The 11,160-nt window shown below is 38.4% G+C and overlaps 1 protein-coding gene across 1 annotated transcript; it reads left to right on the plus strand.

The window, feature by feature from the left end:
- The first annotated feature begins 9,643 nt into the window (after positions 1–9,643).
- Positions 9,644–11,144, plus strand: LOC126734883 (ER lumen protein-retaining receptor). Its single transcript, XM_050438712.1, has 4 exons — positions 9,644–9,811; positions 9,975–10,234; positions 10,285–10,537; positions 10,591–11,144. The coding sequence occupies exons 1-4, from the start codon at positions 9,721–9,723 to the stop codon at positions 10,623–10,625; spliced, it is 639 nt and encodes a 212-aa protein (XP_050294669.1). The 5' UTR covers positions 9,644–9,720; the 3' UTR covers positions 10,626–11,144.
- The last annotated feature ends 16 nt before the right edge of the window (positions 11,145–11,160 follow it).

Consider the following 11,160-nt stretch of genomic DNA (forward strand, 5'->3'; position numbering starts at 1 on the left):
TCAGCCTTACCAGCTTTATGCTAAAGGCGATGGAGAGGCTGATTGATCAATATCTTAAGGAAAGCATCCTGGTCAACAAACCACTGCATGTGCACCAATACGCCTATCAGGCGGGCAAATCTACGGACCTGGCCCTACACCACCTCGTTAGGAAGGTGGAGGGTGCTCTGGGTAGTGGCAAGGCCTGTCTGGGTGCGTTTCTAGACATTGAAGGGGCGTTCGACAACACCCCTTTTGCATTAATCTGCCAAGCACTCGAGAGCCGCGGCTCAGAACTCTGTTTGGTTAGCTGGATAGAGGCCATGCTCTCGAAACGTCATGTATCTGCCCAGCTCAACAACGAGATTGTCGAAACGTTGGCGGCTAAGGGCTGCCCGCAGGGAGGAGTATTGTCCCCTACCTTGTGGTCGACAGCCTGATAAATCTGTTAAACAATGCTGGCCCATACACACAGGCCTACGCTGATGATCTGGCAATCCTTTGCACAGGGAAAGACGCCGTCTCAATGCAGGGCCCTATGATGAGAGCCCTGCGTATGGTGGACATATGGTGGAGTGACCTATTCACGAGGAGACGTAACTTTGGCACGCCCCCTGTTATATCTCTAGGTGGCGTGCAGCTGCATTACTCCAGGACGGTTCGATTTCTGGGAATCAAGTTGGATCCCAAACTCTCCTGGCACGATCATGCAGACACCAGAATAAAGAAGGCCACCTGCGCGTTATGGGCCTGCAAGCGGGCTTTTGGCAATACCTGGAGTCTGTCTCCTACTGGATCTACTCGCGCATTGTGAGACCTCTTCTCACATACGGGGCTATCGTTTGGTGGCCATGTACGGAGAAAGCGAAAATTCGTGCTCAACTGGACAGAGTCCAACGTCTTGCATGTCTCAGCATAACGGGTTCCATGCGGACGGCGCCAACTAGAGCGCTTGAGACTCTGCTGAGCCTTCCGCCTCTAGACCTCGTTGTGCAATTCGAGGCAATGAGGACTGCGTACAGGCTATACGTCCTCGGCGAACTACGTGCTGGCGAGACCGGTCACGCAAACATTTGGTCACGGGCCATACAGGAATGTCCTCTCCTTCTGATGGGCAGTGACTGCATGGCTCCAGTGACTGTGGACTGCGAGGGATTCGTGACGCACATTGCAGGCAGAGAGGAGTGGCAGCATTCCAACAGACCTGCATTTCTAAATAGGGGAACCATCTGGTACACAGATGGCTCCAGAATGAATAACAGAGCTGGATCAGGGCTTATTGGTGGGATCCCACATACCAGTAGGGCATACTCGCTGGGGGAGCACGCCACTGTCTTCCAGGCCGAAGTATTCACTGTATTAAAATGTGGACAGAAAATCCTAAGCAGCGGACGCCGCAATACAGTTGTATCAATATGCTCGGACAGCAGAGCTGCCATTAAGGCTATCACGGCCGCAAAGATAAGCTCCAAGCTTGTACTAGAGGGCATAAAAGTGCTGAAAAAACTGGTACAGGTTGGATGCAGGTTCAAGCTCGTCTGGATACCTGGCCACGCAGGCCATGCAGGTATTGAGGAAGCGGACTCTCTCGCCAGACTGGGATCCGCGAATGTGCCGATGGGGCCGGAACCCATAGTTGGTATCGCCAAATGCGTTGCGTCGCGTCAATGAAGGGTCTGCTGGACAAGTGGACCCACCGAAGATGGACTGAGTCCCCTGGTATGAGACAGGCCAAAGCGCACATAGGTGGGCACTCTGCCTGTCTCACCAAAAATCTACTACGCCTAAAAAGACGCGAATTTCGGCTAGCGACAGGTCTTTTAACCGGTCACTGGCAACCCGGCGGACAACCCGGAATGCCGATGGTGCTGTGAGGAGGATGAAACCGTTGACCACGTAGTCGGGGAGTGCCCAGCACTCACGCGCGCCAGGTTCAAATACTTGGGTAACACTTTCAGTGTACCGAGCGACTTTAAGTCCTTCAGATCCTTCAGACCAGAGAGCCTTATCGGTTTCTCTAAGGCCGTTGGGCTCTGGTAACCCCCGGTGGGGCATGACGGGTCCATCAGGAGACCTATACGCACAACTGCCTTCTCAGCCCACTGTTTTGTCAATTCATTCATTCATTCAAGTTATAGTTTGTAACTTTTGCCCTGGTTTCGCACTTATGCGACATAGATTTCTCTATTACATTCGTCCTTGATAATGACGTCTGTCAATATCATTTCTCGTTAAGGGTGACAATGTTATTGGGTACTTCCGCCTATATTTGTGTTCTGTGACTTCCACGGCATTCTTCACCCAGTAACGCATGGTAATTCTTTGTCCTTTCCAATTCGCCTATCAATGTCATTCGTCGTTGAGGTGATATTTACCAAAACCGATTCCAAGCGATCTATCGGTTTTAACCGCGGTTAAGCCCTTGGTTCACCTTAAACAGTCCCTTTACAACATAACCAATTGTGTCCGCTTGGATGTGCTTGGTTGAAGTAGCTTCGTAATTTGTCAGCTGTCACTATCATCATTTTGTTTGTTTTTAAATAATACCCCAGACGCCAGTAATATTATATGTAATTGGTTCTTAAACATAAATATCAAAAAAGAAAACCTATTAGCCATAATAAATTTTGTGTCATTTTTAAAAAGGAAATAATTTGTTGTTTGTTTTTATTTTTCCCGCACTTATTTCAATATCTTTGACATTTGACGTTTAGAAAACAGCTCCGCACGTGGGTAATTACTGTTCCAAATTGATGACGTATAAAAAGCTAATTGGTGACGTCACGTATCTCAAGCGGTTATAACTATAACCGCTTGAACGTGTTTTTAACGGTAATTTGGCTTGAACGGTAATTACCGATAGACCGCTTGAAATCGGTTCAAGTTTATGCGGGCAATTAAGCCACTTTAGCGGCTAAAGCGATTAAAGCCTAATTTACACGAGCAAGTAAAACTATCGCAAGTTTATATCTGAGAGCCCTTCCAAATAATTTGCATAATGTAAACAGTGTCCGAGAGTCCTCTCCCAACAAGTAACAAAGCTTGCAGTCAAGTAGTTACGTCATAAATTATTGCAGGTCTAAACAAATCAGGACAGTTCTTAAGCAAGCTTTAGCTTTATAATTTCTTTTCCGTTTTGTTGAAAGTTGGGTGCAAGTTAAATAGTGCAAGAAAAGCAAAATGGTATGGTCCAAAGAAGATACGTGCGAATTAATAAGTATTTTTGAAGGGTTTCCGGAAATAATAGAAATAAAAAACAGCAGGCAGTAAAGTTTATAGCACAAAAAATTAATACAACTGATGCTGAAATTCAATGAAAACTCCATAATCTACACACTCAAGCAAACCAGGAGTGGAACAAATTGAAAAAAAGGAAAAGTGGTCAGGGTACTGATGAGAACCATAAGAGTTCCTGGGAATACTTCCATTTAATTAAGTTTATATTTGATCAAAACATAACATCAGGGACCGAGCATAATTTATTGGTAAGTAAAAAAGTACTACAGTTTTAAATTATGTATGTTTATTGAAGTTTTACCATTATTTTAAATATGTTTATATTGCCAAGAAACTTCACCTTCCGCCGAAACAAAGTAATCACGAAATTCTTCACGGATTTCTTTAGCTATTACTGAGTAATTGTGAACATTGTCGTTTTGAAGTGGTAACATATTGTCTCTAGGTAGTCCTTCATTGCGCCAATTTCCCATTTCATCATTGTCACCATCAAAAGTACCAGTCGGCGCATATTCATTTATAGAGGTGTTACGTGACATAAGAAAATTATGGAGGACACATATTGTGTTTTGTAATTGTTATTACTTTTTCCGGTGCTAGCGGAATGGGTTTTCTTAAAATTCGAAATCTAGTTGCTATTATGCCAAATACATTCTCCACGATTCGTCTGGCTCTCGAGAGACGATAATTGTAAATACGATTAATACCAGGTTGATTTCTAAATGGATATGGTTTCATTAAATATGGTTTAAGCGCAAAGGCATCATCGGCAACGACTAAATATGGTACTATATATATATAATATTGTATTTTCTTGCAAGGCTGTTGCTAATCCGCTATTATTGAAAACTCCTCCATCAGATACTCTCCCATTCGCTCCAATATCGGCATATGTAATTCTAAAATTAGCATCGGCAAGTGCCATGAGAACAATACTATTTGTCTCTTTATAATTATAGTAATAACTTCCACTGCCAGGAGGTACTTGTATAACAATATGCTTTCCGTCTAATGCTCCCAAACAATGAGGAAAGTTCCATTTTTCTTCAAACTGCTTTGCAATCTTTTTCCATTATTTTTCTGTAGTAGGTGCGTAAAAGTTGAGCTTTTGTTACATTTTGTAGGATGTATCAGAAAAGGCAGCTGAAACGTATTTGCAAGAGTCAAGTTAGGCAACTGAGGTAACGCCCAAGACTGCCATTACTAACAAATGCATAAAAAAGAAACGTAGTGCTATTGACAATGATGCTATGGAAAAAGCCATCACCGAACTTAATAAGCCATCCGATGAATATGATATATTTGGAGAATTCATTGCTTCTTAAATAAGAAATTTAAAATTTGACCAGAATAAAAGGAAATAAAAACGAATAATTCAGAAAGCTATTTTAGACATGTCCGAAATGGACGATAATGAAAGAAGTTTATCAGCTCCCTCAATACACTCACATACATCAGTCAGTTCCAATAATTTTGAAGATAATTTTTATTCTGTTTCATCACCACCACATTTAACCCAATTGACTCAGTCACATTCACAAACATCTTCCACTGTTCAGTATCAAGAATTAGGTAAACAAGAAAAATAAATCGTTTTATTATTTTTACCTTAAAGTATTCATTTTTTAGTGCCTCGTTCAGAGCCTGACAGCATTCCAGAATTATCGCTGAGATCGTACATACAGGGATACGAAACAGTTTAATTGTTGAATGTTTAATTTTGGTTCTGATTTTGTATAAAAAAATAAAATATTTTAGTTATTTGTATTTGAAACTTTTTAAAACTTACCTGTGGCCAAAAACTTCAACGTTAGCGCTAACCGTTCTCTTGGTTTGATGGATTCACGCATATTTGTATCCAATTTTGATATTTTGTCGGCAATTAAATGCAGTAAAAAGTTAAAATCGGTTTCTAACATACGTACGAAATTTTTAAATTTGTTTGGATCTTCATTTCTTAACTCATCTAACAACATCGCATAAGCGCCAAGAGTAGGCCTTCTTGCTATCCATTCTTTCACCCAAATTCTTTTCCTAGTCTTTTTTCGTTGTTTTTGGAAAATTGCATTAAGGACAACAACGGCAGCTGCAGCTCTCTTTCTGCGGCTAGACATTTTTCCATCTAGCAAACACTATACTACGCAAAACCAATCACTCCATCCTATGTATACACCCAAAATTACTTGCCGCAAGTATTGTCTAGCTAGAGCACTTGCCGATAGAAATTGCTGCAAAAATTTGCTTCAGTGTAAACACTTCCACAAGTTACTCTCACAAGTACTATCGCAATTTACTATCTCGTGTAAACTACGCTTTAGAGATATTTAAATTTGTCTCTAGTATGTATGTACATGAGAGGGCTAAGAAAGGGATTCCACCTTATGATTGAACAGCTGTTAACCATTGCCAACCTAAGAATTTAAAAAAAAAATTGGTTGAGCTGACTAGTTAGTTTATTACTTGAATATTAGCTGACTAGTTGAAGAAGTGATAACAAAATGATTTGGCAAAAAATTAACACCTAGCCTTAAAATATCAGTTTATTTATTTTTTAAATTATGTACATATTTGTGTTTTTGTTTTGTTTGTATAACATTTTATTTAATAAATCGCAACTCGTGTTTTTAAAAAATAATTCATTAAACAAAAGAATACAATTTATGTTACAATGTTGCAAAGCTTACTTATGACTGCGCTAAGATGACTAACTCATAGAGTAATTAAAAGTATTTAATATTCATTTCTCTATGGACCAACTATTCCTTTTTAACATCCTCTATATATATACTTATAAATGCTGAATAAGCTGTGACAATTATTATCTTAAACTAAACTTATATTAAGCATAAGTGGCCATATAATTGTAGCACTGAGAGTTGAATCGGTTGAGCGATGACAGGTGTTTGCGTTATTATACACAGAACACAAATATATAGTTATTATATATCGTTTAAACCATCTGCTAAATATTTAGCGCATATTATCGAAAATAAACTTATTAAAGGTTTAAAGAACATGTCATTTTTAAGATAAGAAATGGATATTCTGTGCTGAAATCTATATATATATATAAATCTATATATTTTCTCTCAAGCATTTTAAGCCCTAACCTTAAAAAATTGCTTGTGATTCGGTGATTTGATTACCATTAAACTTTTATAAAGCTATCTACGGTCTCTCTCTTGATAAGTCTGATGCGGCCAGAATTCAGAAGCTTCAAAACTGTTGTCTAGGGTTGATTTATGTTGTGGGGAGAAGAGACCATATATCTCATAAGTGAACTGAAGCAAACTGGCTGAGTATGCACTGCCGACGTGACTATACACTCTGTTTTTTTAAATATAATCCTAAAAATTTAAAACAGCTCCGTATTTATTAAAAAAATTTCTTATGGATGTGCATAATCTTAGCATTCGAGCGAAGGATCTTCTAACTATCCTATCGCATAATAAAGAATTATTTTTCATAGCTGCTCCACAACCATTTTCTTCCTTTCATTATACATTACGTGATAAAATAAATATCTGCTTTCCCTTGGTTAGACTTAAATCCAAGAGACGAAAACCATGGATCACCGCGGGACTAAAAACATCTGCCCAAAATTTGCGATGCTTAGCAAGACTTCGCAAATCTATTGACAATCAATTCATCAGGTCTTATTTTCAGGATTATCGGAAAATTTATAGGCATCTGATAAAAGTCAGAAAGGTATCTAAGGCTCATTGTATTACAATGAGCGCTTAGATTCGTCCGGTAACAGACAGAAGGAAAGTTGGCTAATCATTAACAAATGTAGGCAGTCTTCTCGTCGGCGGTTGGTTGAATCGGACTTGGGGCCCGATGATTTCAATGACTATTTTTCTAATATTGCTGAGAAGTTACTGGAAGCAGTTCCCAGTGACGGCGATCCATTGCAGTATCTTAATCGGAATGCTATCAACCAATCATTCTTTTTCCACCCTGTAGATGCCACCGAGGTCCTTGAAACAATTCACTGCTTGAAGAATCATAGGTCTTCGGGTTCCGATGGTATCTCTTCACGTCTGCTGTTACTTCTGCCTGCGAGCGCTTTAGGTGCTTTGGTTTGGGCAATCAATCAGTCATTTCTTCAGGGCGAGTTCCCATCCTGTTTAAAGGAAGCTATGATTATCCCTCTTCATAAGGGTGGTAGCTTGGACCGACCCTCTAACTTCCGAGAGAATTGTCTCTTTTTTGACCAAATACAATGTGCTGTCCCCTAATCAGTATGGATTTCAGTCATCTAAGGGCACGCAGGATGCCATTTTCAGATTCTTGGAGAGTGTGTATCTATCTATGAACTCCAAGGAGGCTGCAGCAGCGGTGTTCTGTGATCTGTCCAAGGCCTTTGATTGTGTGGATCATGGAATACTGCTGTCAAAGCTTGATTTTTATGGATTTAGGGGAGTGGCTTTGGGGTGGTTGAAGTCATACCTGTCTGGCCGCACCCAGAGGGTGGTTGCATCTGGATTTTTGTCAGGGATAGCACATCTTAAATGTGGTGTACCTCAAGGGTCAGTGTTGGGTCCTATTTTATTTTTATTATACGTTAATGACTTAAGCTCTCTATCACTGCATGGACTAGTGGTTCAGTTTGCCGATGATACTACAATTCTGTGGCATAACAAAGATCAAAAAGTAGTCAGATCTCTCATAGTAGAGGACCTTCACAAAATTAAAGAGTGGTGCATCTGCAATCAGCTTGTATTCAATGTTGATAAGACTTTTGTTCTGGGCTTTAAGTGTAATGTAGAGGGTTTTTTGTTTGATGAGCAGAGCCCACTACATGGTAGGGATTATTGTCGATTTCTCGGCTTCTTCATTGATTGAGAGTTTAAGGTTTGACAACCACGTTTTGGGCCTCGCTGCTAAACTTTGTTCTGGTTGTTTTGCAGTCAGGGTTGCCAGGCATGAGTTGGGGGGGTTGTTTGCTCGTTCAGTTTATTTCGCCTTAATAGACTCTCATATCCGTTATGGGTTGCCATTTTGGGGTTTGTGCTCCAAGGGACTCCTTAACATAATTTTTACTATTCAGAAAAAAGCATTAAGGTATCTGTGTGGTGTTGGTCTGAGAGTCTCTTGTAAACCTCTTTTTGTAGCTGAAAGAAATTTAACAGTTTTCTCACTCTTTATATTGGAAACTGCACAACACAAACAACTACAAACACACTCATACATAAGTCCGTAAGTCCACCATCCTGCACCAGTCATAATACTCGTCAAGTCGGCAACTTATCTCTTTCAATCCCCACCTCCTCACTTACGAGAAACTCTCTTATATTTATTAGTCGTAAAATATTTAATCATGTTCCTTTTTCGATTAGGACTGTTACAGACCTTAAAAAGTTTAGGAGAGACCTAAAGAAATTAATCTTACCAAAAGCCTACTACAGCATTGAAGAGTATTTTAACGATTCATTTTAATATTTAAAATTAACTATATATCTGTTGATCAGGTTTATTTTATTATTATTTTTTTTTTATTATTCTTTTTTTATGTTGGTTCTCGCCTTTTCTTTTCTTTTCTTCTTTTTTGGTTTTTTCTTTGTTTATATAAAATATGCTTCTATGTACAATCAAAATCGATTCTGTATTCTGTTTTTGTGCTGTATAACCAAATAAATACTTGTATTATAAATTCTAGGATTAGGAAGCTTTTAGCATAAGTTTGTAAACTTAGCAAATAAAGTATATTTTGACTTTGACTATTATTTAGGTTAGGCGTTTTACCTTATGGCATTATCGTTATTAACTAGGGTTACTGCCTACTATATTTTTGTGTTTTGTGGTTACTACAGTAAAATATATTACACGATGTAGTTCCATCTCTGCACGTTTACCTGCGTCATGTCATAAGTATGGAATCTTTAATGTATTGTTGTACTTCAAGTAATAAGACCTATCATTAGATACTGCATCATTACGGCATCATTGCTATAAGGTGAAACGCGTAACCTAAGTAATATTTGCTTGCTTGTTCTGGGTTATTGTCTTCTGATTCCAATCGGTTTCACAATATTTGATTATTAAAGACTTTTCCAATAGTAAATTTATAACTTTTGCACGTTGTCGCTTTCCCCACGATGCGTCCGGCATCATCCGCCCTGTTTACCGACGTGAATAGGTTTAGCCACGAACGGCAGGGGGTAGGTAAGGGTCTGGGAAAGGGATACGAGACTGTGTTAAGGATGACGCGAAAGCCAACCTAAGCAATAAATTTTACATTTGTGAGACTTTGAATGTATTTTCTTTCTTGTTAGAATTTAACATGCGATTAAATTAAGTATTCGTTATTAAGGTAATAATAAACTCATTACTCCGCTGCGTTTCCTTGAAGTAAGTGTAAAGACGCCTTAAGGCCGAAATGCCATGTTTACATTTGTTTACGTGGGGTGGAAGGGATGACAGTTTGTCAAGTTGTCAATGACCACGTCACTTAAGTAGGAAACCAACTTTTCAGGATTTTCCTCACAAAAAATCGACAAAATGAACATTTTTAGGCTACTCGGAGACCTCTCCCATCTCTTAGCCATCATTATCCTGCTTCAGAAAATTTGGTACACCAGGACGTGCGCAGGTAAGCCATTCATCTCCTTGTTTTAAATACATCAATGTCCTGGCCGGCAGTATTTTGGTCAATATTTAGGAGTATTTCAACTGTACGACCCAAATAACAATATTTATCAAATATTTAACATCCTAACTTAATTGACTTAAATCAATTTACTCTTCTGTTACAGGCATTTCAGGCAAATCACAAATTCTTTTTGCACTGGTTTATACCTCAAGATATTTAGATTTGGTATCCTCTTATGTCTCACTGTACAACACGTCGATGAAAGTGGTTTTTCTCGCTAGTTCCTATGCCACCCTCTATTTGATTTACCTTAAGTTTAGAGCTACTTATGATAGGAACCATGATACTTTCCGCATTGAATTTTTGGTCTTACCATCTATTTTGTTTGCCCTGTTGATTAATCACCAATTCAGTTTCTTGGAGGTAAGTTTATTTATTTAGTAGAGAAATAATAAACCATTGATTTTTTTTAGGTCTTGTGGACATTTAGTATTTATCTTGAATCTGTAGCAATTCTTCCCCAATTATTCTTAGTAAGCAAAACCGGAGAGGCTGAAAGTATTACTTCCCATTATCTGTTTGCTTTGGGATCCTACAGGGGGCTGTACATCTTAAACTGGATCTACCGGTACTGGAATGAGGGCCACTATGATTTGATTGCCATAATAGCCGGTATTATCCAGACTGTACTATATTGCGACTTCTTCTATTTGTATGTTACCAAAGGTAAGTGATTTTGGAGTGCCATGCAATTGTTTTCAATGTAAGTTCTATTTTAGTATTAAAGGGGAAGAAGTTACAACTTCCAGCATAAGAGGTACCTTGAGTAAGTGTTCTTTTGGCAGAATAATTTTGTTTTAAGTATAAATTGTTCAAAAAAGATAGTAAATATTGTTTAATTGGAAATTAGTAAAAAGGTGGTCTTTGGAATGGGAATGAATTATACAAGAAGTCTGATTATGATGTAATTAACTTGTTTGGATCCCCCAGGATCACCACATTATTATCAGCTTCAACTTATTGTACTTTTGTAATTATTATTAACAATTATAGATGTTTTCTATGTAACAAGTTAGGTAAATAGATTATAGACATTTTTCAACATAAATGTTCTTTAAGTTTTATTTTTTTAAACTAAGATTAATTCGTGAATAGTGTTTGATATCCAAAGAGTTTTGCTCCAAGTACTTAGTACTTTAACATTAAGCTTTTTAGGTCTAATTTTATAAATATTATTAAACCGAGCTATACAGGAACAGTCTTTGGCATGCCAGTTTGTTTGTTTTTTATTTACATTGTTTGTAAATTAATAAACATCTCTCTTTAAGTAAAAGTTTTTTTTTAAAGTA

This window comes from Anthonomus grandis, chromosome 1, assembly GCF_022605725.1.
Source record: "Anthonomus grandis grandis chromosome 1, icAntGran1.3, whole genome shotgun sequence".
NCBI classification, from domain to species: domain Eukaryota; kingdom Metazoa; phylum Arthropoda; class Insecta; order Coleoptera; family Curculionidae; genus Anthonomus; species Anthonomus grandis.

Excerpts from the sequence above, each read along its gene's own strand:
- LOC126734883 (XM_050438712.1), top strand. The coding sequence starts at position 9,721 with ATGAACATTTTTAGGCTACTCGGAGACCTCTCCCATCTCTTAGCCATC. Across the intron at positions 9,812-9,974 it reads GTACACCAGGACGTGCGCAG|GCATTTCAGGCAAATCACAA; the intron begins GTAAGCCATTCA and ends CTTCTGTTACAG. Across the intron at positions 10,538-10,590 it reads CTATTTGTATGTTACCAAAG|TATTAAAGGGGAAGAAGTTA; the intron begins GTAAGTGATTTT and ends GTTCTATTTTAG.